General features: G+C 38.7%; 1 protein-coding gene across 1 annotated transcript in view; it reads left to right on the top strand.

The window, feature by feature from the left end:
* Positions 1–24,530, top strand: part of LOC128642006 (uncharacterized) — a 238,353-nt gene that overhangs the window by 149,693 nt on the left and 64,130 nt on the right. The window contains exon 10 of the mRNA XM_053694643.1: positions 22,745–22,878. Coding sequence (XP_053550618.1) covers positions 22,745–22,878 — 134 coding nt within the window. The remainder of the gene's footprint in view (positions 1–22,744; positions 22,879–24,530) is intronic.

Raw genomic sequence — 24,530 nt, 5'->3', positions numbered from 1 at the left:
GGACGAGAAGCAGGTTGACGTATAAGAAACGAAAACACCCCCTCAAGTAATGGATAAATAAACATAAAACGAACACTCCAAACAAAGTGAACGACTCAACACCCAACAGGATAACCAGCACACCGGCACCACGTGGGTGACATGAACCCTAAGGAACAGCAGCTAGCGCCCGACCAGTACCTGCCTGGTACAAGGAACTAAACTATAATCATAACTAAGTTCTGATATAGAAAACGCGCAGCTTCCAAGGAAGTGCGCACGCGACTACAAAATCACAAGTATCAGTTCCAGAGAAGAAATGTTCCCAAAATGGAAAATTATAGCAGACATGAGCTTCCTAAAACAAATCAAATATATCCTAACTGGATTGAATAAAATGAAGGCAGCACCCGAGGGTGAACGCCCAAGGAAAACGGCACACCAACCGGCCCAGCCGATTAGAAGCCCAAGCTCAGAACTGGAACAGATACTTAAAAGAAAAGAAAAATAGAGACGTTAAAGCTTCATCCACACACGTCTAATCCAGGTTGCCGCTTGGCACAGAAGACCGAGTATCCCGCGGCCCAGTAGGGCTGGAATCCTCCAGCACCGCCAAAACCTGCCTTAGTAAAACACGAAGACGTGCCAGTCTATAATGGAAGGCAAAATGGGTGACCCCGGCCCCCGAGAGGCCATCACTTCCCCAGAAGGTCTAACTGACTCAGGCGATCCCATGCCCGACGAACCCCGGTTAACAGAACACAGACAGTATCTTAAAAATACCTCACTAGGAAGATATAAATGTGCCAGCGCCATAGATATGGCCATGTGGAACTGTGCTGTAACTTCTGGAGAAAACAAGCCGCCTTCCGGAGAAGGAGTAATAGCCATAGGGACACCTGCTTGCTTAGCAAAAGAAGGTTCTGGGCCATGCGCCTCATGGGACATGGAATCCTCAGGGGCGGATGGCTCAACGCACTCTAAATTCCCTGATTCGGGGGAAGAGAGTACTCTAGAATGGCAATCGGAACATAACTGATGGGCATGGATAACCCTGGCCATTTTATACTCTTCGCAAGACGTATACTACGAATCGGAGATATCTGTCTCCAAAAAATCAGAATCCTCCATAACTTGGAGATTGCAATTATCGACAAACACTAACGCACCTTACACCTCCAATGGCTGGGGCACTTACCACCTCCTGTGAACCAGACAACTAACGAACAGACTCTCTCCGTCGCCACTCGGTCAAGGTGCGGAAATGGAATACAACGTGACCACACCCGGTCACGAGGTGCATCGTGGCAGCCAAAAAAAAACAAAAAACACGCAAGTCCCTAGGACCGTGCAAACTGTTGAAATAAAGCCGTTATGTCCGAATAGCCATGAGCCCAAGTATCACTATACAATAGCAGACAATCACATAACAAACATGATTAAAGGCCCCCCTGTTCAATAACCTCCTTCAGGAGATATTAACCCTTGATTCCATAAGATAAAGGAGTCCCACTGGGACCCTAGCTTCTTTCATTAACATTACATTCACCTATTGAAATAAAATGAAACGATCTTACCGGAATCTACGCCGTAGAACAGGAATACTGCCCTTCAAGTATTACAGATAGTAGCTTCGCTTCTGACATGGACTTGAGTGAATAAAGCCAGGCAGCGAAACTCGTCAACGCTGATTGCCCAGGAGCTGTTAATATGAGTCGAGATGGTTTCGCAGATAGACTCTCCCTTCATCTCCGGACTCTAACATTCACCCATGCTCTCACTGAGAGGCTGACAGGATTACCTAAAACTCTAGTCCCATTTCGAAGAGTACTACCCTCCATAAAAGACGATCTTCAACTTCTGACACTTCTCTGCCAACCTCCTGAGACGAAAGGCAAAGAATGACTGGGGGATGAGGGAAGTGGGGAAGGTATTTAAGCCTTTGGCTGGGGTGTATTTGCCTCCTCCTGGTGGCCAGGTTCTGAATTCCCAAAAGTAATGAATGCAGTGGTGGACTCTTCCCGTTTAAGAAGAAAAAATATGGATGAAGAATACAAAGAAATAACTATTAAAAACACAGCGCAGTGTAGTATAACTGCTTGTTTTTGTCTGTTTCTTTTTAAAATTATGCAAATAAGGGAATACTAAAGATCATTTTATAGATTGTAAAATGTATGTATTTGATTTAACCCCTTAATGACCGGACCATTTTTCAATTTTCTTACCCTTAATGACAATGGCTATTTTTACATTTCTGCAGTGTTTGCGTTTAGCTGTAATTTTCCTCTTACTCGTTTACTGTACCCACACATATTATATACCGTTTTTCTCGTCATTAAATGGACTTTCTAAAGATACCATTATTTTCATCATATCTTATAATTTACTAAAAAAAAATGATAAAATATGAGGAAAAAATGGAAAAAAACACACTTTTTCTAACTTTGACCCCCAAAATCTGTTACACATCTACAATCACCAAAAAAACACCCATGCTAAATAGTTTATAAATTTTGTCCTGAGTTTAGAAATACCCAATGTTTACATGTTCTTTGCTTTTTTTGCAATTTATGGGGCAATAAATACAAGTAGCACTTTGCTATTTCCAAACCATTTTTTTTCAAAATTAGCGCTAGTTACTTTGGAACCCTGATATCTGTCAGGAATACCTGAATATCCCTTGACATGTATATATTTTGTTTTAGAAGACATCCCAAAGTATTGATCTAGGCCCATTTTGGTATATTTCATGCCACCATTTCACCGCCAAATGCGATAAAAAAAAAAAAAAAAGTTCACTTTTTCACAAATTTTGTCACAAACTTTAGGTTTCCCACTGAAATTATTTACAAACAGCTTCTGCAATTAAGGCACAAATGGTTGTAAATGCTTCTCTGGGATCCCCTTTTTCAGAAATAACAGACTTATATGGCTTTGTGGTTGCTTTTTGGTAATTAGAAGGCCGCTAAATGCCGCTGCGCACCACACGTGTTTTATGCCCAGGAGTGAAGGGGTTAATTAGGGAGCTTGTAGGGAGCTTGTAGGGTTAATTTTAGCTTTAGTGTAGTGTAGTAGACAACCCCAAGTATTGATCTAGGCCAATTTTGGTATATTTTATGCCACCATTTCACCGCCAAATGCGAGCAAATAAAAAAAAAAAACTTTACATTTTTCACAATTTTAGGTTTCTCACTGAAATTATTTACAAACAGCTTGTGCTATTATGGCAGAAATTGTTGTAAAAGCTTCTCTGGGATCCCCTTTGTTCAGAAATAGCAGACTTATATGGCTTTGGCGTTGCTTTTTGTTAATTAGAAGGCCGCTAAATGCTGCTGCGCACCACACATGAATTATGCCCAGCAGTGAAGGGGTTAAATTAGGTAGCTTGTAGGGACCTTGCAGGGTTAAAGAAAGTCTGCCAGTACTAAATAAAAGAGTTTTTTTTTTTTTTTAAATAAAAATTATAAAATATTTTAGTTGTGATGGACCCCTGCCTTAGCACCAACCTCCCTGATCCCCCCCTCCAGCTCTCTAACCCTCTCCCCTACCTAATTACCGCCATCTTGGGTACTGGCAGCTGTCTGCCAGTACCCAGTTTGGCCCCACAAACCAAACTATTTTAATTTTATTTATAACTTTTATTTGTATTTTTAATTATTTCTGTAGTGTAGCAGCCCCCCCACAATACCCCCCCTCCCCCTCACAGATCCTTTTATATGTAAAAAAAAAAAATTTAACTTTTTTTCCCCTTCCTTCCTTCATTGGTGTCAGTGTGGCTAATGTGCGCATGTGCACGTGCGCCCACGTGCACACGCGCGCCCGTGTATGTGCGCGCGCACACGCTCCCTCCTCCCACCGGACAAAGGCACCATCGGCACCATCACTACCGGTGCAGAGAGGGCCACAGAGTGGCTCTCTCTGCATCGGAGGCTTGTAAAGGGGTATTGCAGGATGCCTCCATATCGAGGCATCACTGCAATACCCTCAGAGCTGCTGGAAGCGATTGTGATCACTTCCAGCACTCTGTTAGACAACTGACGTACCAGGTACGTCTATTGTCATTAACAGTTAGTTTTTGCATGACGTACCTGGTACGTCAGTTGTCATTAAGGGGTTAAAGGGACATTCCAGCCAAAATTGGAATCCACGTGGATGCATTTCAATTCTGGGTAGAAGTATTTTTGTAGTATACATGTATTATCAAAAATTATTCTAATAAAAGCTGTTGCAAAAGAGTAATAAAGTATGCACCGTGGGGAACGGATTTAAAGTGATAGTAAACTCACCCCTTTTTAAAATTCGATCCGGAATGTTAGTGATATTTTAGATAGAGTTTAATTCATCGGTTGTAATGAATTTGCGCTATAAGTTACTTCTTAATATAGGTCTGAAATTCAAATACCCCAGGCTCCGCCGCCCACTTCAAAAGTCAATTTTTCTGTAATCAAAAGGTTTGAATTGGTCTCCAATCAGCACTCTAGCTACAACAAAAGTGCCATATGGGGAGAGCACTGATTGGACAACAATTCAAACAGCTCATATGTCTGCTATTTCTGAACAAAGTGATCCCACAAAAGCATTTACAACCATTTGTGCCATAATTGCACAAACTGTTTGTAAATAATTTTAGTGAGAAACCTAAAGTTTGTGAAAAAGTTAACAATTTTTTTTTATTTGATCGCATTTGGCGTTGAAATGGTGGCATGAAATATTCCAAAATGGGCCTAGATCAATACTTTGGGTTGTCTACTAAAAAAATATATACATGTGACGGTTATTCAGGGATTCCTGACAGAAATCGGTGTTACAATTTATCGCTAATTTTGAAAAAAAAAATGGTTTGGAAATAGCAAAGTGCTACTTGTACTTATTGTCCTATAACTGTCAAAGTTACTGAGCGGGTTTGTTTTCTTCTAAGCGCATCTTGGCACGCTGTCTATTCACAGCCGGCCCGATCGCGCTATTAAACTCAATGTAGCTCACTCCCGCTACCAGACCAGAGCGGGAGCGAGCTACATTGAGTTTATTAGCGCGATCGGGCGCAATGTGACTACACAGCGTGCCCACGATGTGATTTGGAGAAGAAAACAGACCCGCTCTGTAGAGCCATGAGCGGCGTTCTGTTTTCTTTGCATGATATCTATTTAACCCTTCACTTCAGAAATCTGGAGCTAAGCTAATGTTATATAATTCTGCACTATGTGCAGAATTATATAACATTATATGCTAGGTTTACTGGCCCTTTAAGCAACTTTCTAATTTACTCCTATTAACAATTTTTTCTTCATTTTCTTGGTATCTTTATTTGAAAAAGCAGGAATAAAAGCTTTGGAGCCGGCCCATTTTAGGTTCAGAACCTGGGTTGCACTCACTGATTAGATGGCTAACTGTAGCCACCAATCAGCAAGCCCTATGGTTCAGGGTACTGAACCAAAAATAGGCCGTCTCCAAAGCTTTCATTTCTGCTTTTTCAAATAAAGATACCAAGAGAATGAAGAAAAATTGATAATAGGAGTAAATTAGAAAGTTGCTTAAAATTGCATGCTCTAGGTCCTAAAAGTCCATGCATGGAGGGAAGAGGAGGAGTCAGTGCATGAGCAGGCTTCGTTCCCCTGCAGGTGCTTCAGAGGCGGTTGTTCGTGCCAGGAGCTCACCTGGTTTCAAGGGAAAGAAGGATTCGTTCCTCCTGTCCTTCTAAACCCTGCAGCCAGTTAGTACTTTCACCCTGGCATTTCCCTCTACAGTGTGTGTTTCCAGATACGCTGATTAAGAACTTGGTTACCCGGAGCTGGTCCAAGCTGGCTGTATGATTAAGCTCCCCTAGGGTAAAGATACATCCACTCACCCCCCCCTCACTCTGTACAGGAGAGAGGGGTGGACAGCCAGGTTTTACTGCATCAAAGTATTTACGGAAAATACAGCATACTGCCCGCACTCGCCCTATTGTGCAAAAAAAGGAATTTAAAAGTACCGGTTAAGTGTACAGCGTGCAGGAAAATTAAGGCTCCAGCTGAGAGGCTTACCGCAGTCTGTCTCCTCCCCAACCACCGATGCTGCGAGTGGGGAGCTGCTGACATCTTGAGTTACGTCTGCTTGTAAGGAGCAACTACCTCAGCTGCTACATGAGTCTTCCGCTACTCTGAGGTAAGGACGTGCAGCTGACTGAGACATATCTACATCCCATCTTGGGGTCTTCATACCTGGGGGTTTGACTGCTGAGGCTTGGATCCAGGACTGCCCTCCTCACCCACCGGTGCTGCGTGTGGGGAGTTGGCAGGGTCCGGTGCTCAGATTGCCAAGCCGCGACGGAATCTCCTACACAGCTGATGATCTCCACCTGACTCAGCTGTAGGGAGCGATAATCCAGCTATATGTTTGATCGCAAGGATATTGCGAACAGCGGAACGATTCTTGGCGTGCAAGGAGCCCGGGCAAAAGCATCACAGATCGTCAGGTTCAGTGCTGAGCTGCAAAGTCCCAAGGCAAGGAGAAACACTGCACCTGCTTTATTACTTCAGGGATAAGGAGAAAGTCCATCGCTGCTGGAGGGGTGAGTGCAGGGTAAACTTGGATTCTCTGACTGTTTAATCTATCTCGAATAACTAATCAGGTTAGGAGTAACCTTAGCTAAAACCTAGAACTATCAATGGCGGCGGCCGGTTACTGAGAACTATTGAAAATACACTACTGAGGAGTAAAAGCCGCAGGTTATATCCCATTCATAGGGGAAGTTTCAACTTTCAGTGAAAGTCTTTGGGAGAACAAGAAGTTATATCATCAGGAGAGGAAAAACTATATACATTCCCAGAGACTGATATAAATTCAGGAATCTGTTGCCCTTTACCTTATATAATCCTCCTTCCCCAAATAGTAGATCGTTTGTTATCTCATAAGAAAAGTTAAAGGATTGACTATATAAAAATCCTGAAAGGGTATTACTCTGTTTTAATGGAGTGGTTACAGTCTTAGGACTACGCTGTTAATAAATATCCTACTGTTTCTTGGGGGCTATGTAGCATCTGATGTTTTGAAAAAAATATGTGACATAAATATTACTTTTGTCTATAGAGGGCTTATAAGGTATATAGGAAGCTAAGGAAGCTCATAGATTATTAGAATCCAGTAAGAGTAAATCATCACTAGAGCTTGTTATAAACCTAGCTACTCCTACTGTTGAAATCTTAAGGAATTGACTAACCTAACGTACAATCCAAACAACTGCTTTGTTATAAAGTTTGTTATAAATTAACGAGTTCATTGCTATCCAAGTTCTACTTTAAACTGCTCCTCAACATCTATATTTTTTCTTTTGACATAGGCGGGGAGTGGGATAAAGAGATTATTCTCAGGGTGAAAGTTATCTATTATCTCTATTTAGATCTCTAGGTTAATAGATTTCTAGATCCCAAAAGCTCACTAAAATGAATGTAAATTGTTAAGAGATATCGTGCTAACCTAGCACAAATAATATCGATAAAATCCTCCTTGTCCAGACTGGGTTTGCATGAATACAGGGGATTTTTGTCTAGCTCTTTTATAAGTATATATCAGTTGAGACTTCATAGATAAATAAATACTGACGGTGGTTGGAGGTCACCTTATAAAAAGTATCATAACTCAAATATCAATAGTATAAACAGGCGAGGAATTAGCTATAGCTTTAGAGAGGAATTGAAATATTTGTATCGGCAATAGCCACCCTTAAATCGCCGCCATCTCCTGGTCTTATTTTCACCTATCTTTTTTTTTTTTTTTTTGCTCTGTCACCCTCTTGGAGTGGTGCTTCACATTCCACATATCACTTCCTGACTTTTAGAGAATATCACTTGCACCTTTTTTTTTTTTTTTTTCTCACCCCCATAGAGTGTTGCTCCACATTGCACATATCACAAGAATATCACACGGTGCAGGATTGCACTTCTTTTTTTTTTTTTTTTTCATGGACAAATACATCACCTCTCCTTCTGTCACTTCTAAGCACAATCCAGGCATGGCGTCAAAAAATAGGGAACGCAGAAATAAGAACCTTTCTGAACCTGCACCCGAAATTTCTGAAGAAACTACCCCGTCAAAACCTCAAAAGTCTACGACCTTACAAGATAATCAAGCTTTAGTAAACAGCATTTTAGAAGCAATATCGCCCAAATTTGATACTTTAAAGAATGAAATCAAGCAGGATATCACGTTATTGACGATAGAGGTCAGGCAATATTCCAAAAGATTACAGGAAGCGGAGGAACGTATTTCAGAGTTAGAGGATACAACAAACTTATACATACCCAAAATAGAGAATAACCAGAGTGAGATATCTAAACTACAGGCAAAGATAGACGATCTAGAAAATAGGTCAAGGAGGAATAATTTAAGAATCATCGGATTCCCAGACTCCTCTAAACAAGAAGACCTTATGAAGGTTATGACCCACACTTTACCCTTACTGTTAAAAATGCCAGAAACTCAGTCTCCTGTTCTAATTGAAAGAGTCCACAGACTGGGGAGAGTAACAGAGAGCTCTTCCAATTTAACTAATCCAAGACCAATCATAGCAAAATTCCTAAATTTTCAGGATAAAATGTTATTTCTACAACATTACCGCAAAAACCAACCTATTCTATACGAAGGCAATAAAATCCTCCTATTCCAGGACTTCTATATGGAGACCTCCAGGAAGAGGAGGGAACTCTCGCCAGTCTGTGGCAAAATGTTAAAAGCAGGGTGGCAGGCCACAGTTATATATCCTGCTAGACTTAGATTGTTTCTGGAAGGACAAACTTTCTTTTTTAATTCAGCAGCAGAGGCAGAAAAAAAGCTAGCGGAACATGGCTGTAATGGATAATTTTTTACTGTTTTTTTGGTTAAATAATAAATATATACAAATGTTTTTTTCGGAAGGATTCACCTTCCTTTTATTTTTTTATATTATATATATATTTTTTTTCTTATTCCTTCCTCCCGATCTCTCCCCCCCACCCCAAAAAAAATGCAACTCCTCTATTAGGTAAAAGCTCATGAAAAATAGGCTTAGAATTACATCTTGGAATATAGGGGGTATAACCTCCCCCGTTAAGCGGAAAACAATTCTATCGCACCTACAGAGATTGAATACCTCTATAGCGCTATTACAGGAAACGCATTTAAACACTGAGGAAACATTAAAATTAAAATCTTCGTGGGTGGCAGAGGTTATATTTGCGCCCTCACTAAGTAGGAAAAAAGGCGTAGCTATTCTTCTTGGGAAAAAATTAACATATGATAAACTGTTAACAGTAATAGACTCGGAAAGCAGATATATAATACTAAAAATAAAAATGTTAAACTCAACATACACTATATGTAATTTATACGCCCCTAATGTAATTGATCATCGGTTTTGGGACTCTCTTCAGTCTAAAATTCTCCAGGTAGCAGAGGGTCATGTGATACTGGCAGGGGATTTTAATTTGTCTCCACAGTTCCCTATGGATAGACTCAGGCGAGGGGCCTCACAAAGGAAGACTAAAAAAGATAATCTAGAAACAAAACTTTATAATAATATATTCTTAAATCTGGCAGTTAGAGATGTGTGGAGGGCTCAGAACCCGGATACCAAGAATTATACCTGTTACTCAATAGCGACCAAATCTTTATCAAGAATTGACCTTTTTCTAATTAATGATAGCTTATATCATACCTGGGCTAAGGCTGCAATCGCAGAAATCTGCATTTCAGATCATGCCCCTATAATGTTAGATATCCCAACTCAGAACTCTTGTCCAAATGGGGCACGTTTCTTTTACCCAAAATATCTAAGTAAAAACTTGAAATATATAAACTGGCTCAAAAATAAGATGGAGGAATTTTTCAAATTAAATGAGGGCTCAGTATCTAGTCCTTCGATCCTGTGGGAGGCAGCAAAAGCCGTTTTAAGAGGGGATATTATTGCCTATACAATAAAAATCAAGCGCGACTCCCGAGCAAAGGAGAGACAGATAACAGCTACGGTATCAAACGCATATAATAGATACCTCCTTTCTCCTACTGAGGAAAATTGGAAAAAATATATTAAGGCAAAAAACAGGAACGAGATAGCTTTATAACTACCCACACAGTACAAGCAGATCTGAAATACCAATTTAGACTTTATAAATATGGCAATAAATCTGGTAAATTGTTATCCAAACTGGTGAATAATTCTAAACAATCTAACACAATCGAATTCTTACAGGTGGAGAAGAAGCGGCTCAATACATCTGAGGAAATCTCAGAATCTTTTTTTGAGTATTACAAATCCATCTATTAGTCCTCTCCGATTGAGAAAGAAGCTCAGGTTAGATTCTGGGAAAATCTACCCATTATAAGATGTAACGAGGAATTTAACTCTTCTTTAAATGCTCCTATTACCGAATTAGAAGTCTCTCAAACAATTCAGGCACTGAAGCTCGAGAAAGCCCCAGGTCCAGATGCAATACCAAATGAATTCTATAAGAATTTAGAATCCTCGATTACCCCCCATCTGACTAAACTCTATAACTTCTATTTTCAGGAAAATGCCCAACTATCTCCCTATTTTGTGGAATCTCATACTATACTCATCGTTAAACCAGGAAAGGATCCACATAACAGGGAATCATATAGACCGATTGCATTACTAAACACGGATTACAAGATACTAACCACTATTATAGCTAAAAGATTACAAGAAGGGTTAACTGAGATTATTCACAGAGACCAAGTGGGGTTCTTAATTAAACGAAGTTCAGCTGCCAAAATTAGACAACTTTTATTGATTATAGACTACTTCAAAAATTCAGAGGATAGGATGCCCACAAAATTGCATGCTCTATCTGAATAATGAAATAGAATATTTGGGTTTACTATCCCTTTAAGGTATGAGGGTAGGATTAGGGCTATTGTTAGGTCTGCCACTAGGGTAATGAACAGAGTTGACCAGATTTAGAAAATTAAAAAAAACAAAATGAGACAGTTAATCAACAACACAAAATGAAAGGATAAATGATTAGACTAAACTGTTTTCAGTGTGACAGCTAAGCTATATAGATAATGCACCAGTGACATAAGATTGTGGAAATATTTAAACAAAATTAGGTCTATGTAGCTGCTAAGGTTCAGAATACACTGGTGTGTTTGCACAGGTTTGTTTTCAACTGAGGGGCTGAAAATTATGCAGGTTAAAAAGTCCCAAATGTGTCAATGGTGTGTCTTTTTTATTCTTCTAAACTCTGTTGTAACAAAAGAAGAGGTTAACGACATATAAAAAAGGCTCTTTGGGGGGGCGGAGCCTGATCTCACTGCGGTAAGACGTATCTACATGAAGCTCCTGATACCTGATAGATTTTTTGTGGTTTTCTGGCAGAAAATCTACGCTATTTTGTACCTGTGTGCTTATCTGTTCAACTGAGATCCAACAGATGCTAAGAGTGGATATCCTGACCACGTAATTACCTATGCTCTCTGAGACAGCTGTGTGACACATATCCCCTCAGGTCTAGAAGCCATTTTGCAACTGCTACGCTTGTGCTGTGTGAGGATCTCAACATTTAAGGCCTGTATAGGAACTGAAGCATAGGTCTGGGGCAGCCGCACAATTACCCCCCCCCCCCAAACTCTGGGGTTAAGATATCCTGTAATAGGATACGAATCTGCATTTAAAATACAAGATGAATACTTATAAGATGGGTCCCTCTGAGGTTAATATGTTGACAGAGATCAGGGACATTCTGATGATGCATATGTCAAGACTGGAGCGACATTTACTTGCAGTGTGGTGTAATGCCGATGAGCATGATCAGCAGACTAATGTGATCACGGAGGTCGGTGACAGCGACAGCACTCGGGAAGCAGTATGTAAGGGAAACATTTGTGCCCCTTTGGTAGCATTGGATGTAGCAGCCATGGGTTCTGAGGAGACAAAGATCAAGGAGATCTGCTGTGAACAACTGCGAAGGGTGAACTTAAACAGACAACCGGCATGGGACATACCGGAGCTTTTTACTGCCCGGGGCGGTTGGCCTGATCCAAGAAAGAAATCAGTAACTATGACAAAGCTAGAAAGTGATTTTGAATTAGCGACCGACACAGAAAACAAGTTCAAGCAAGACGCTTCTGATACCATAGATGAATATGGCAGCGGGAGTCTAGATAGCAAAGATGCGGAAGCAACCTTTGCCGTATTGGCTTCTGCATCTCATGATACGCATCAGGCTGACGGCCTCAGGGCTAACCAGTACTATCAGTTTGTTGCTGCCTATGGAGAGAACATATACCAGATTCACGGCTCGAGGCAGATACTCCACTTGTCACTTATGACCCAAAAGTCTGGGATTGGCTAAGTTTCGGCAGTTTAGTTTCTTTTTAAATGGGACTTGAAGTCTGCACATTCCCAAATATTTTATTAAGAATATTATTTCCTGTTACCCTGCTTGGCGTTAACATTAACTGACAGCTTGAAAAACGATTTGATAGCCAATTTGCAGACTGTATTTAGAGCAGACTATTTAACATAATCTTATCCCCTATGCACGAGCTGGACAACCCTGTTGGTTTATAGTGATACACTGCACTAACAATGTTTGCATTTATGGTTATTTGGAAAGTTCTATACTGTATATCTAGTGTTCTATGCTTTCTCTTTACCTGACCAATTGCAGGCAATACCGTGAGCTACTGGTGTATTATCATGTGGAGAACATACAATACATGAATCCCTTTTGTAGCTTAATTAACTTTAGGGGTCAAGATGTCCGGTATTACCAACAAGAGTCAGTGTAATATATAGAAAACCTATGTCTTAATCACTGTCTAAAACATCCTGGTTTAGTATTCTATATCTGAGTATATTTGGGAACAATTGATTTCTTATGGTGTTCATTTTGTCCATTTAATGATGAGGTACAGTTCTCATGCTCCAGTAATTTTCTATTCCTTGCATTGTGTTATATAACCTGGGCTCATACTAGACCACACAGCTATGCCTCCTGGACTAGATAAAATTTAGGACTATATATTATACTGCTATGTTATGATGACACCTGGATAGTCTCTGTTTACACACACCTTTACACTGGTAGGTTATAATGACAATTCTTTAGTTTGCGGGTAACATACCCCATATATAGTATTAAAGGGACACTGAACCCAAATTTTTTCTGTTGTGATTCAGATAGAGTATGCAATTTTAAGCAACTTTCTAATTTACTCCTATTAGCATTTTTTCTTTGTTCTCTTGCTATCTTTATTTGAAAAAGAAGGCATCTAAGTTTTTTTTTGTTTAAGTACTCTGGACAGCACTTTTTTATTGGTGGATGAATTTATCCACCAATCAGCAAGGACAACCCAGGTTGTTCACCAAAAATGGGCCAGCATCTAAACTTACATTCTTGCAGTTCAAATAAAGATACCAAGAGAATGAAGACAATTTGATAATAGGAGTAAATTAGAAAGTTGCTTAAAATGTCATGCTCTATCTGAATCACAAAAGAAAAAAAATTGGGTACAGTGTCCCTTTAAGGAGGAATTGTTATTACATATATTGTGTCATCTATACAACTTTAATACAAAGGCTTAGCAGCTGCAATCATATCGTAGATTCAGTAGTCAATAAGGATAAGATATCACATAAGTTAAGAAATATGTAGTGAGCTAGCTCCACTTTCTTTAAGTTATTACATTCTATCTGTTTCACATCTAATGCTTACTCTAATTCTATTTGCTATCTAGATAGACTATAGTCAAGTGCCACCAGCGGCCGAGGTGGCGCGACTACTCTGTGTTAAGAAAGCTGCTGTATACTCAAACTCATATTACTGACACTTAGAACATCAATATCTTTGGGATTGGTATTTACCATGTATGTCTTAGACTTGCCAACCAATAGGACTAGAGGGCGAGGCTATACCAGAATAGCTAAACTACTACTCTGCTGATAACCCCTCTTCAAGGGTTTATAGTCCTTTATATACCTAGGAGCTATGTATTTATATCCCTTACTTTGATGTGACGCATGTGAGTTTAATATTGTTATTACTGTTGAAATTTACTCTGCCGTTTAGAGTTGCAATATTGTTTTAGACCTCCCCTAAGGTATAAGCAAATCACTTGGAGCCCCTTGCTGACCCTGATTACTGTTAAATTTGTTCTGAATTGGGTCCCCTCTTTCCCTCTTCTTAAATGATATGTTATTTTATAGTATTCATACACCTACGGTTTTGCATTCTTTGAAATGTTATTTTGCAACTACAATATGAGATGTGAAATCAGGAGTTGTATTATTTTATTCCCTCCTGATCCTATTTTAGTTCTTATGGGTCAAAGAGTGACTCATTGCAATTTGCGTCGGTTCCTAAAAACTAAAAACAACGAGGTTTCAGTTTAATTTGTTAAGTACATTTATCATGATTATACTTATTGTATTCTTTGAAAACTCTTCAAATACATGTGACTGTAACATGTTAAATTATTCTTTAGCAATGTCAGATTGTAAGCGAGTGAATATGTTTTTAAATATTCTTGTAACATGTCTATTTAAGTTTGTATACCTAATAACCTCAATAAAAAAAATTTTTTTTAAAAAAAGCCCTTTGGGTATATGTATATAACTTTAATGTGCACATATGAGCTCCCATGAGCCTCTACTCAAATAAATGCACAATGGCCGCCGTGATCACCTGTCTATAAAAACTTGAATAGGGGTTTTATTTTAAAGAGGGGCTTCTGGGTGTTACAACAAGAGGTCATGGCCATGGGGCCTTTATGATGATCTGTTATAAGTGCCTAGAGACCCCAACCTGGAAAGAGTGTTTGGAAGTGAGGGGATTTCTTATTTTCATATTTATGCTTTAACATTACACCCCCTAGAGTCAGATGACTGCCTTTCAAATGGTGGGTCTTGGGGGTTTCTAGGACTAAAAGGACAGTAAAGTCATAATAAGACATTCATGATTCAGGCAGAGCATGTGATTTTAAACGACTTTACAATTTACTTCTATTATTTACTTTGCTTCTTTCTCTTATTATCTTTTGCTGAAAGGTTTATCTAGGAAAGCTCAGGAGCAGCAAAGAACCTAGGTTCTAGCTGCTGATTGGTGGCTGCATATATATATCGATTATCATTAGCTCACCCATGTGTTCAGTTAGAAACCAGAAGTGCATTGCTGCTCCTCCAACAAATGATACCAAGAGAATGAAGCAAATTTAAAAATATTAGTAAACTGGATCCAGCTATCTATGGAGTGGTCGCATATTTGAGCTGCTCCTCATCTGCAAGAGGCAAATTTTTCTCAAATTCACTTAAATATGAGAGATAAACAGCCGTGGTGATACCGCAACTACCCGCGATCAATTTACTCTCATGAAGAAACATCTAAAGCTTTTCCAACTCACTTTGGGATCGTGGTCTGTCCTTGTTCAGTCTGTGAAAAAAGATGGACGCCATCTTGGATCAATGGTGCAGCACTTTTAATTTCTTCTTACAGAGCCGGTTGCAACTTAAAAAGCAAGTATATCCACTCTGCCATCCCTACAACACAATTATGATAACTCACACGGTAATCATTGAAGAGCTGCGCAGCCTGCTTTACATACATCATGCTACATTCACAGAAATGTAACCAGGAGAATGCCCAGACTTCTATGCATACAACTTTTTTCACCCATGTTCCGGTGGAGAACGGGAATGGTGTCGCTTTGGGGGCCCAGTGCATACTGCCCGTTGCCCCGGTATCTTCAAGTGACTCAGCAGTTGTGGATCTACAGCCTAAATTGCAGAGCAACAAACTAGTAATCCCGGTCAGGCACGGCCTCCTTATTACTCACCTACCATTTTCAGTGAGGACCCAGACGCCTATGGCTCCCACATATGTGAAGATCTTGGTTGGCGTCTATGCCTCGCACTCAGGATACCTCTGGATGTCGGTTATGTGTGGCACACCTTCTGATCAGCAATTCAGTTATCTCTATGTGCAGCCATTGATTTTGAAATGGGACCCTGGAGGCCTACCTTTGGAGGATGCTCTAAGTGGCTGGCAGGTCATTCTGATATTCGGACTAGGGTAAACCTGCTTAATTGGACTTAAGTGAACGATTTTAACTAGTTCATGTCTGTGTTAATATTAAGTTATCCTAACAGCTTCATGAGATTTTGTTATATCTGTTAACTCTGTTAATGCATAATATGGTTAGAAGTACTACATGTGATTGTTACTAGCTGAGAAGGCTATTTAGTTTGCAGTATTTAATATATAGAAATATCCTTCTCCATATTAAGTCCCATATAAGGACAACTCACGCATGTTAACTCTATTGTTTAATAGTGAACATTATATTAATCAGCTAGCACCTGAAAAATGTCTTAATTTAGCACTGAGGCAGCTGACACATGTTTGAAACTTACTATTACCAACTGATACCTGAAGTGGGTATAAACAAATATGCCGTATTTATTATAGTAGTCAATCGAGTAGTGCTGAGACTAATGATGATCTAGCGATTTGATGTGATAATTTGCACTGTTTAATCTTCCTTGTCACTTATACAGTAAAGCTAGTCTTTAAGCAATGTAAACTATCCCTAGAGCACACCAGGCATGTTGATATTCTGGAAATGAAGTCCTGTCCTGCTCTAACTCACGTTTGTATATTCTTCACATAGGGGCACCTAGCCTATAGCTTTATATTATGGAAGTTTGTAGTTACTGAACACTATTCTCCTTAACATTATACTTTTGGGTGACGACTGACGGGTCTCTCTCCTCACTAACAGTCCGAGACGACGACACAGGAGGACACACTCACTGACACGTGATAGGACTCGGCACTGCAGCAGCTCCCTCCTGCTTTTCGTACTGTTCCCGCGCGCAAACACAATCGTCACATCCAAAGCAGCCCAACACGCCTCAACCCGGCAGCTCTGACAGCTGATTGGCTGTCCGGATTAGCTCCATTATAGAGGCGGTTTTGAGAACCTCCTCTATTGGAGCGTGGTATGGGCCCGACGAGACACCACTTGGCGGTACTAGCTTATAGTGAGCTAAGAACATTATCAAGCATCCATGTTGCACAATCAATGGAGGGCAGCTGAACCGCTCACCGCCTCTTGATTGCGCAACATGGATCTGATCACCTGATGAATTATGCGATTGTGCACTGCGCGATCTGTGGGGCCGGCAGAGGGAGGGGGTGGGGGGCGTGGTCCAAAAAATCTAGACAAGAAAAATACTCAACTTTTTTTTTCCATTAATAAATAAAAAACTTTTTTTTCTGATTTGACAGGGGAGGCGGTTCCTCCCCTGCCTCTTATTACCGAACATCACTGCTTTGCCTCCTGTGCAGCCTTAAAGCTATTATATATAGGCATCATATAAATCTCTATAAACTATACTTAGCGATGTGATAGAGTGCGTGCATATAGTCAATTTTTACTTAAGCTTGAATTGAAGGCGCCAACTGTATAATGTGCTTAGAGTATTCCTGACTTGAGCTTCCATAATTAAGTGGGTCGAAGGAGAAATACAGATGGCAACAGGCTAATAGGTGCGACTGAGCACACATCTCTGTGCAGACTAAGCTTCACTATTATATGTTGTTCTTCCTATATGAAACTCTAAACTATATATATATATATATGTTACTCATAGCAGTCAGGTCCCTTCGGTTTCCGTAGAGGCTCTGCTAGGATTTGAGTATATACGTTTTATTATTCTTTGAGACAGTTAAATGTTCCTAATCAAATATGCTAGTTTTATATATAGAGATCTGAAAATAATGGTTTACACATACCAGTTTACATTAAAGGGACACTGAACCCAAATTTTTTCTTTTGTGATTCATATAGAGCATGCAATTTTAAACAACTTTCTAATTTACTCCTATTATCAATTTTTCTTTGTTCTCTTGCTTTCTTTATTTGAAAAAGAAGGCAAATAAGCTATTTTTGGGGTTCAGAACCATGGAAAGCACTTGTTTATTGGTGGATGAATTTACCCACCAATCAGCAAGAACAACACAGTGTGTTCACCAAAAATGGGCCGTCATCTAAACTTACATTCTTGCATTTCAATTAAAGATACCAAGAGAATGAAAAGAATGTGATAATAGGAGTAAATTAGAAAGTTGCTAAAAATTGCATGCTCTATCTGAATCACGATAGAAAAAAATTGGGTTCAGTGTCCCTTTAAGGCAGCTGCAGCTTATCTAGCCAGTATTGATTTTGCGTTTGGTGAGACCAAAACGTGTCTTATATGTGTCCTCTAGTCTATATAAATATGAATTTAAATTATCCCCATATGACCAACTTGTATATATGTACAACAATCTGATATTATTTACTTAAGGGTAACTTCTGGCATAGGCCTAGAAGTATTTTTAAAGGGATAGTAAAGTCAACATTTTATTTTCATGATTCAGATAGGGCATGTTATTTCAAACAACTTTCTAATTTACTTTTATCATCAAATTTGCTTTGTTCTATTGTTATTCAATAGACTCTTATGTGAATGCAATGCTAGAGGGCATTAGTTCATGTGTTTCATATAGATAACATTGTGCTCATGCACATGAAGTTATTTAAGAGTCAGCACTAATTGCCTGTAATGCAAGTCTGTCAAAAGATCTGAGATAAGGAGGCAGTCAGCAGAAGCTTAGATACCAGGTAATTACAGAGGTAAAAAGGATATTAATACAACAGTGTTGGTTTTGCAAAACTGGGGAATGGTAAATAAAGGGATTATCTCTTTAAACAATAACATTTTTGGTGTTTATTATCCCTTTAATTAAAAAAGGGACCTATGAGGGGTATAGTCACTCTCACTTTTTAAATGTGTTAGGGAGACCATGAACAATACTTTTATCTGCAAATTATTCACCTAATGAAAGGAGCTGCCAGCAGCTGAGGTAATGCTATGTATACTATTTTGCTCAACTGTACACTGATTATAAGGTATTTGCTTCCCTTACATCAAAGTATAGCTGCTAACTCCTATTAATACCTATAACCCCTGTAGTAATCCATACAAGGCATGTGGTCATGCTATCAAGCTTAACAATTATGCAGCTCCAATAGTATTTTCTATTTCTACACAATTCACCCCACCCATTAATACACTCTGGCTTCTGTAATTATGCTTAAAGGGACATGAAACACAATTTTTTTTTTTATTTCATGATTTAGAAAGAGCATACAATTTTAAACAACTTTCTAATTTACTTCTATTATCTATTTTGCTTCATCCTCTTGATATCCTTTGCTGAAAAGCATATCTAGATAGGCTTAGTAGCTGCTGATTGGTGGCTTAACATAGATGCCTCGTGTGATTGACTCACCCATGTGCATTGCTATTTTTTCAGCAAAGGATATCTAAGGAATGAAGCAAATTAGATAATAGAAGTAAATTGAAATGTTGTTTAAAATTGTATTATCTACCTGAATCATGAAAGAAATATTTTGGGTTTAGTGTCCCTTTAAGAGTGTTTTTTGTGTGGTTCTTTTGTAACATACCGCAAATGCAATCATATTTCACATATTTCTACAACCTAAGCTAATAATTCCCCTTACCATAGGTTGTGCACACCCCTGGAATAGCTCACTGTTTGTTCATGTATTTAAACACAAGTTCATGAAAAATTGTAGATAACCTAGCGAATAGTGATTGATCCTAATAACTCATTGAATTTGTAGAATCTATAATCTGTGGCAGATGAGAATTCACTCAGAATACTATGCAACTTGTTAGATATCTAATTATTTATAGTACAGGTAGCCCTCAGTTTACGCCGGGGTTAGGTTCCAGAAGGAATGGTTGCAAATCGAAACTGTTGTAAATTGAAACCCAGTTTACAATGTAAGTCAATGGGAAGTGAGGGAGATAGGTTCCAGGCCCCTCTCAAAATTGTCAGAATTAACACCTAATATACATTATTTTTAAAGTTTTGAAATGAAGACTTTAAATGCTAAACAGCATTATAAACCTAATAAAATAATCACACAACACAGAATATATAATTAAACTAAGTTAAATGAACAAAAACATTTGCTAAACAGCATTATAAACCTAATAAAATATTCACACAACACAGACTTCACTTGCATTTTTCTGCAAACAGTTCTTTCTATGCATTCCAATCTGGACTGATTTATACACAGGAAGGTCTTGTTCCTTTGAAATCTGCTCAATAGCTCAGGTCTGGTTAAACTGATTAATTTCAGCTTGCTTGGCTTCGCTGCAACACAAGCGGACAGCTCCACCTACTGGGTTTTTTAATAAATGCACTGCTTCTCAATGCTTTTCAATAGCAGTCACATGACTGGACAAAAAAGGTTGTTATTCTGAAACGGTGTAAATTGAACCGTTGTAAAACGAAGGCCACCTGTACTAGGTTACACACTTATGACCCATAAATTCACGAAATGAGCATTACAAGTTTGAATACTCATAACCTAATTATTGCATATCAAACTCAATGTTTCTTTGTAACAACAGCACTGATAGTATATTGTGAAAGGTATGAATCTACTTTGCAATTTATATGGCTTGCTACAGGTCGGTTTATGTTTATTACCATGTTTCTGTAAGCCTACAAAATGGATATGCTGTAGTGTATACCTATTTCTATCTTTTGTCAAACAGTTCTATATTATGTAAAACGAATAAAAAATATTTTAAAATAAAATAAAATTGTATGTTCTACCTAAATCATGAAAAACATTTTTGGGTTTCATGTCCCTTTAAGGGAACTGAGATTAAGGGGTATAAATATCCACCATCCAGCTCCCTAAAGTCTTATAGAGCTGCCTTTTTACTTCCTGGTTTCCATGGAAATAGTGATGGCACCTGGCGATGCCGGGGGAACCGTAATGAGCTTCCAAAGCCCCTCTCCACCCTCAGATGATGACACATGGTTGGCATTCGCACTTTAACTCCTTGCGTAGATGGCGACCATGTGTCATCAAGCACAGTTAAGGGGTTAATTCTTAATATAAAAATGAGATCATATCTTATTTGTATAATGCACAAGATCCAATAAAACATGATATTTGGATAACAACATTGGCATTACGATTAGAAAGTGGGGATGCGCTTTCGGATCTTTCGTGAGGATCCAAATGCGGAAGTAAGCAGCAGCTTATAGCCTGACTGATTCTTGTAAAAGATTCCCACTCTAAGATCTGGATTTGTTATTCTTTGTTGTATAGATACCACCTACCACTAGGTAGCGGGCACATGTCTGAAGCACTACATAATGGTACCATCTAGTGGTCTTGCTAATGTATAACATTGTTGCAAAACTCGTGCCATATAGGGCTGCATACATGTGCACACTCCTAAGCTTATATCCCTCCATTTCAACTTGGAAAGTTTATCTGAATTGTGGAAGAAAATGTTTGGGTTTATGCCCCTTTAAAGGGTTTTATTACATCACATAGTATATTTTAAATGAATAATAATGTAAATTAGATAATGATGATGTGAGTATTATCAATGAAAACACTGAACTGATAAGGTATTGCTGTTGCTAATTTATGCTGATCTCTGCTGCAAGATTGCAACTAGAGAATACAGTGCAGTAAAAAAAATGTTTTTGTTACATTTTCACATATCAAAGCTTAAAGGGGTATGAATCAGTGCTCCTTTAGTACAAAGAAATATGTTGAACAGAATTTCTAAGTGCTAATTTTGCAAGAAAACAAGTAAGTTGTTTGCTGTTTTTTAATGCAGTGGGTTTCTTTTTATAAGTGTAACCACTGCCCTCTGCGAGATGAGAGAACAGACCTATTTTTAACTTAAGTTGCATTCTGCCTCTTCTAAGCATGGGCAAAACAGACTTACTAAACAGTGAATCAGTCCATCAGTTCAAGTTACTCTAGAAGATTTATAACATCAAGCTAGATGTGTACGATAGCCAAAGTACCTCACAATGTATATATACGTCCAAATAGGTGAAGGGGTTAAATTATAATTTAAATGCCTCTTTATTTGGAAATACCTGGATTTTCTAGATTCAGAATGGGAGATTACACATTAACTAAAATCTCACTGTTCAAGACATTCCAGTCAAAATGTAAAAGCACATCGATGAATTACATCTTTGAATAGAAAGATATTTACAATATACATGTATTAGCAAAAATGCTTCTAGTAAAAGTTATCACTGTTTTAGTATTAACATTTTTCTCTGCACGTGCATGTGAAGCTATCTAGATATTCTTAGTGTTCCAACATTTTAAATACTGCAGTTGCTCAGATTGCCAATGGGACTTGTATCATGTCAGCAATTAACAAATTGAATCATTACTACATGGTACAAGCACCTTAGGCTGTGCTGTGTTTAAAATGCTGGTGCACGGTGCATACTTAAATACACTTTTAAAGCAGCTATAGCTTTTATTAGAAGCATTTTGGCTAATACATGTATATAACAAAAATGCTTCTATTCAAAACTGAAATGCACCCATGTGGATTTCAATTTTGGCTGGAATGTCCCTTTAATTCTGCAATCTGTATCTCATGCAGAAAGTGATAAGCTGTGTACAAACATTTAGGGTTGGTAACAAGACAGGCTGCCTATTATTCTACTGCTTCCTGATGTAGTATATTTTTTGGAGCCAAACACTTTACGTTCATGTGGTTTATATATTATTATTTTTTTGCAGCCCTATGTTTTGTACTTATTGTGTATATATTGGCACATCCATCTGTTACTTGTTTTTTGATGATCAATATTTGAAACTTACATAGCCTGTTTCAGTCTTCTGTTTTTTTGTTTTTGTTTTGTAGTCCTGTGTCTTTAAGCCGCTGCCCCCAGTCCACTCTACCGCTGCTTCCGGTCATGAATCCAAGTCCAGGATCTGCAAACCTCTGTCCCTCCAGTGTCACATCAATACACGTTTGCCTCAAGGACCCCAGCTCAAGTAATGGGGGTGTTTGTTTGACCAATATGTTTATTTTCTAAATCAAAATGTGGTCTGCTTATGAAACTATAGCCCTCTTGAAAATATTTTAACCCGTTTGCAAAACTTTAAAGGGACAGTATACACCAATTTTCATATAACTGCATGTAATAGAACCAACTATAAAGAAGAATATGCACAGGTACTGATCTAAAAATCCAGTATAAAACATTTTGGGCTTGGTTTATCAAGCAAGGATGGACGCCCCTGTACATAGTCGCCCCTGTCCGCCCCAGCTCGCCTCTGGCGGACTGCAATCCGCTGCCGGAATTTACCATTGCACGTGAGCGCTATTTGCAACACCCAAGCAGGCTATATAAATAGATCAGCTACAAAACATTTAAGCAAAGAAAAATCTAGTGTACAATGTCCCTTTAATTTAAGTTTTATTGCACCCAGAATGCATTGGGGCTAACAACTAAAGTGATTCTCCATATAGTTGTGTTTTCAATTACTACATTGATCATTATTTTATGAGGTAATCTGTGAACATTTCACCTCATAGCATACAGTCCTCTTTTAGTCAACAAAGATTAACATAAGGTGCCTAGAAGAGCAAATTTATTGTTAGTTATAACCAGGATACAAATATTAAAGTGAATATCAAGTTTGATGAATCAGTGCCGCTTTTTAAAAATCCTATTAAAAACAGCGGCACTTTTATTAATCAAACTTTATATTTCACTTGTTTTGTTAAAATACTTACCTTTTAGTCTTGAAAGCCGCTCCAGTGATTCCCCCTCCTGCCGCTCGTCACTTCATAAGTCAGCAATGACGAATACAGCATCCTCCAATCACGGCTTCCGTCCCAGGGTAATCATTATCTGAGGCAATGCCGTGATTGGAGGAAGCCGGATTCGTCATTTTTGACATATGAAGAGGCTTGCAACGGCCCAGGGGAAGCGCTGGAGATTAAAAGGTAAGTATTTTAACAAAACGAGTGAAATGTAAAGTTTGATGAATGAAAGTGCCCCTGTTTTTAATAGGTTTTTAAAAACTGGGCACTGATTCATCAAACTTGACATTCACTTGAACCCCTTCAATGGGCATAATAACACATTATCCTCATGTACCTCACCTGCTGTGCCATTATCCTGGATTGTCCCTCTTCCAACTGGGATCCTGGGGATTCCTAACATTGCAGCTGAAGTAATAGCCTGCGGTCTCCTTTCCCATCACCAGCACAGGGAAGGCGCCCCTGCAAGGTGACATCAAAGATAGATTTCAACAAGGTGGCACCCATGACGAAAAGTAGTCGTGGAATAACCTCAGTACTGTGTTAATATAAATTTATTTAGGTCCAGATTACAAGTGGAGAGCTAAGTATCGCTTCCTTAATATTAGCTCTCCACTTAGTAATACCAGTGCACGATAATGTACACTGGTATTACAAGTCGCTTCCATAGGCTCAAATAGAAGCCTCGTTCACACAACATGAGAACTCGAGCAGCGCAGGGGTAAGTAGTGCAGCAATTTGTAAATATATATATATATATGCGTATGACTATATACATATATATTTGTGTTATTATGTGTATATACACATATTCTCACATAAATATATATGTATATAGTCATATACATTTACAGGGAACACACATTTCCCATAGACA

Source organism: Bombina bombina, chromosome 11 (assembly GCF_027579735.1).
Source record: "Bombina bombina isolate aBomBom1 chromosome 11, aBomBom1.pri, whole genome shotgun sequence".
NCBI lineage: Eukaryota > Metazoa > Chordata > Amphibia > Anura > Bombinatoridae > Bombina > Bombina bombina.
Note: the sequence above shows the minus strand (reverse complement) of the source record. Positions and strands in the feature narration are given on the sequence as shown.